Here is a 4925-nt window from a genome sequence, read left to right as displayed (position 1 = left end):
TAAATAAATAAATAAATAAATAAATAAATAAATAAATAAATAAATAAGTAGAAAAAAAGGAAATGAAATTTAATCTTGGAACCAGCAAGATGGCTCAATGGGTTGAGGCCTTTGTTCTGGCCTGAGTCCAGTCTTCAGATTTTACAAAGATAGAAGGTGAGAACCAGATCTGTCTCCCAGCCTCCACACACAGCAGCAAATGCTTGCACCTGAGTGTGCACACAAATAATTTCATTTAAAAAATTAAAACCTCAAATCATAAATCTAGCTGCTGGCCACCCCTAGAATTTGGCAGGGTGAGAGTGCTGCAGCCTTAAGGCTCATTTCCTTCCGTACCTCAAGCACACCGAGTCTCCCTCAACTCCCTCCACACGGTGCCGTCCTCCCTGCCCTCCCTGGTGCCATTGTTTAACTATACTCAAATCATTCTTGAACATCATCTCCAAGGGTCATCTTCTTTGACCTCAATTCTATTGTCTTCTTACTGCTATTTACTGTTCTTAGGGTACTTATCATGCCTCTAATTACACCAGGATTCATGCAGTTTATTCGTTCAATGATTCCTTTCTCCTTTGGAAACCTGAAAGTTTACTGATCATATACTCCAATCATCTTCTTTGTTATTGGTCCAGCCTATACTACACTCCACCCCCAATTATTCTGAGTGAATGAGGGTGGAGAGCAAAAAGGATAACAAATAATTTGAAAAGAATCATTTAAAAAATTGTGGTTTCACTATTTATTAAGTATATCAAAGTATTTATTTTTATTCAATTTAAATAATGAAATGATTTAAAGTTATAGTTGACAAAGACACATTTATACAACATAGGAAGAAAGGAAATTATTATGTATATTTTAAATAAATATTTGTTGGATGTGTATAATTATATTCATAATACAGAAAGCAGTCTGATAAAGTTTATTTTAAACATCAAATTGTTTTTATTGACCCAAGATTTCTACCTAAGAGTTTGTCATAAGGGACAGACCTAAGTATGGAAAAGATTACATATTTAAATGTATTTATTACAGTGTTATTTATGGAAGCAAAATCCTGGACACCATCTAAATGCCAAGGAAAATAATGGCTTAGTAAAGCACAGTGTGCCCACTGGCCAGTGTCTAGGTAACACTGAAGTTGAAGACTGGGATATGATGACTTTCAAATGTTTGCAACTAAATGAAAAGAACACAAGGTTTGACAAACGTGTCTCTAAAGCCAGTTTATGTGATGGAGTAAGGGAAAGTCGGGAAAGAAACATGCTTCATGACAATGGGTGATTTCTTTCTGTTTCATATATGTGCCTTAGCACATGCGTTTTATTTTATGCAATGATTGTTATCACGAACCCATGTGTGTGCAATGTAGCTTGCATAGGAAGGTCCAGTTCACAGTCAGTACGTTTACATGACTGTCTTTCCATGTGTTCTGTGAGCATGGGACTGAAGTGTGCTGCTCTTTCTCAGGACAACAGGCCCTTTTCTGCCGGTTCCCACGCTCATGGCCTAGATCACTCCTCCTCTTGGCAGGACCACAGTCGCTTCCTGTCTAGTCCACAGTTTTCACACTTTAACTGTAAGTAATAAAGTCTTCTACCAGTTATTAAATTGGATTTTTTTAAAATGTAACTCATGGGGAAATTAAAGTTTAAGGCCAGTACATGATAGTAATATTCATGCTAAAGTCTGAGAACTGTTTCATTATGAATCATAAAAAAGTCCCCCAAGAACAGTTCTGATATTACCTAACTCAGTGAAAAACATGGAATTCCTTTTTAGATCTCAAAGTTTTAAAATAAAACTTAAAGTAAATCTTCCATGGTAAAAAAAAATGCTAATTAAACCTATTTTTTTGGTCTAAAGGTTGTTAAACTGCAGATGAACAGATAAAGAAAGTTATTTTGTAATAAAATGAAAATCATCAAAATAGGAAGATTTTTTTATGTATGACTTCAAAAATATTTATTTGTACAAAGAATAAGGATACATACATAAGTACACACTAAATTTCACTGTTTATTCCCTATTACAACAGTGAAATGATGTCGTGGTTTACCATGCCAGGATCCAGTAACACCGTGCATTTCCTTCTGTCCTCGTTCCCATGGTCTAGGGGCTATGCATTATACTTAAAGAGGGCATCAGCTATGGCTTTAAAGATGTTTTCTATTTTAATACCCCAACTCAATACGATTTTTAAATAAGTCTTAGGATAATATATATATAGATGGATTTTTATAATGTGAATGACTTTTTGTTGACTGTTTTTCTATCCCCTCAACCACAGATTGAACTGAATGAATCAGTGATGCCTGCTCTGCTCACCATACCCTCCCATATAATACCTGAATCATATTAAAAGCCCAATTAGTGTTCAATTAAATTAGGTAGATGAATATACAAGTCCCTTTGTGAAGTCTACTTTTATCTAAGCTACTGGGATTCAAATATTATTTAATAGATTCTAATTTGCATAATAATTTAGTTCTTCAATTTATCATGGGCCTGGAGGGTTATACATTAAATTTGATAATTCATCATTTAAAATAGCTAGTCTTCTATAAAATACTATAACAAAATAAGTCTTAAAAGAAGTAGGTCAAATCCAAAGGTGATATCTCTCATTTTTGCTTATTTATATTCATGGATTCATTTAATAAATATTTATCAGATTCTGACAAATGGTTTGGATTTTATTATATCATAATTATTTCATTACAAAAGGTAAGCATTTTTTTCTTTCCCATCTTAATCATTTTACCAAGTGATTTTTCTATCTCTGTAAACTCTCTGCTATTCTGATGTTGTAGCCACTCTTCAATTTGAATTACATCTCAAGTTGGATATGGCATCGCAGAATCTGGTGTATTTACAGGGCAGGATTTGTGTCTTTCACATTAAGCAATGTAAAACTTTGCTCAGGTTACCATTGACCAGTAAGGAAGAAATGGAGTGCCTCAAAACATTACAAGTCACACCTGCTGGTACCCTGAAAACCTGAGAGAGCAGGACCAGGAGCCAAGCAGAGCAGCCATTTTCTACTGCCACTTCATTTTGCTAAAATGCCTCCTAAAAGGAAATGCTTAGATGTGAAGTAGGAATATCAAAGTTGTGGGAATTATATTTAATATTATAAAGGCATTCAAAGAGACTGCATTTCTCTTTTGATTGTACCATCTTGTGACCAGCCTTGATCATTTTTCTAACTAAGATATATTTCTTTTGGGCAAACATGGGTTTCTATTTAAATGTAGTAGTTCAAAAGTCAATAAAATTAATAACTATAGCAAAAGCTAACCTTGTAATATATATAGTCTTAATGAAGAAATATTTTGTCACTGCTTGTATTGTAGGACGTAAAAAATTTAATTGAATTCCTCCAGTGATTAATTGAGCCTTTTGTTTTACTCTTTTTTATTGACAACTTTATATTTATAATTTTCTTACCATGATTATCTCCACTTTCTCAATACTTTTTAAAATGCATTTATCACTGTCTGAATAGTTCTGTTTTTGTAGCAGATTAATTCAACTTAGAGAAATTGTCCTCTAATTTCTCCTTTTACTATATCCCCAAAATTCAAAATTGCCAAGCCCCACAAAGTAGAGCAGAGCCTCTGTCAAATAAGATAATTAGAGATTTTCCCTAGACCAGAAAAGACACTGGAGTCAGAGTCTAAGAAGAGGAAATACAGGGTAAACAATTTCATGATTATAGAATATTCTTCACATGAAGATCAAGAAAACTAGACACATGGTAGATAAAATCTAGAAAAACACAAATTAAAACAAGTGTGGCCAAGGGAAAGGATGGGACAGTAAAAAAGATGAGGTTTTAATTTTCTTTAACAACATCAACATGTCGGCAGCCAAAGAACATAGCTTAAACCTGAAAATGTACCCCCAGACAGAGTTATTAAATTAACAGGCTGGCAAGCCAAGGATGGGTAAAATTCTGTACAGAGCCTTACCAACCTAAAACATAAGTGCATTGCTTTTGATAATGCATACTCCATGACTGGTAAGGAAGGCATTCTTGTCAGAATGACTTAAGACAGGCTCAGTCTTGTTAATGAAATCAAAAAGAGAGAGAAGTGGAAAACTTTTGGGGCTGCTTGGCAAGAATCTGACATGGGCCAAGGACAAGGAAATGGGCTACTTGACAGAAATATGACATTGGCCAAGAACGAGGAAGTAGGCTTCAGGCAGAAATCTGATATTCGACTAGAACAAAGAAGTAATTTCAGGTAGGAATCTAAATCTTAAGCTAGAACAAAGAAGTAATTTCAGACAGGAATCTAAATTTTAGGCTAGAACAAGGAAGAAGTCTTCAAACATGAAAATGACCTTGGGCTAGGACAGGGAAGTAGTCTCAGATACTTTGGTCATCCTGATAAGCCCTTAGAAACAGTGATCATGGGAGTGTTCATGTAATTGGGTTTAATGACTTGGTTTTTCTTTGACTATTTGTGTTTATTGTCTTGCTTGATCTTTGACTATCTGCATCTATTGTATTGCTAGACCCTCAGCCTAGAACTAACCTTAATACCTACATGTAATTAAAATGATATAAAAGCATAAAGGAGGAGGTGGGATGGGATAGGGGGTTCTAGGAAGGGGAAATGGGGAAAGGGAATGACATTTGTATTGTAAATAAATAAAATATCCAATAAAAAAAGTTTAAAAAAAAAGAACTGGCAAGATGGTTCAAGTGGGTAAAGTCACTTGCCAAACCTGAGTTCAATCCCTGGGACTCACATGATGGATACAAAGAAGAGCTGCTCAAAAGCTGTCCATTGACCTCTGTATGCATACCATCACATCTACATATGTGTTCCTCTCCCTCCCCCTCTCTCTCCTTCTCTCTCTGTCCTCCTCTCTCTCTCTCTCTCTCTCTCTCTCTCTCTCTCTCTCTCTCTCTC

General features: G+C 35.0%; 1 protein-coding gene across 1 annotated transcript in view; it reads left to right on the top strand.

Moving 5' to 3' along the window:
• Cep128 (centrosomal protein 128) overlaps positions 1-4925 on the top strand; it is a 344929-nt gene that overhangs the window by 331769 nt on the left and 8235 nt on the right. The window contains exon 25 of the mRNA XM_028777280.1: positions 1471-1579. Coding sequence (XP_028633113.1) covers positions 1471-1579 — 109 coding nt within the window. The remainder of the gene's footprint in view (positions 1-1470; positions 1580-4925) is intronic.

Source organism: Grammomys surdaster, unplaced genomic scaffold, assembly GCF_004785775.1.
Source record: "Grammomys surdaster isolate TR1022 unplaced genomic scaffold, NIH_TR_1.0 279, whole genome shotgun sequence".
NCBI lineage: Eukaryota > Metazoa > Chordata > Mammalia > Rodentia > Muridae > Grammomys > Grammomys surdaster.
This window is presented reverse-complemented; position numbering and strand designations above follow the sequence as displayed.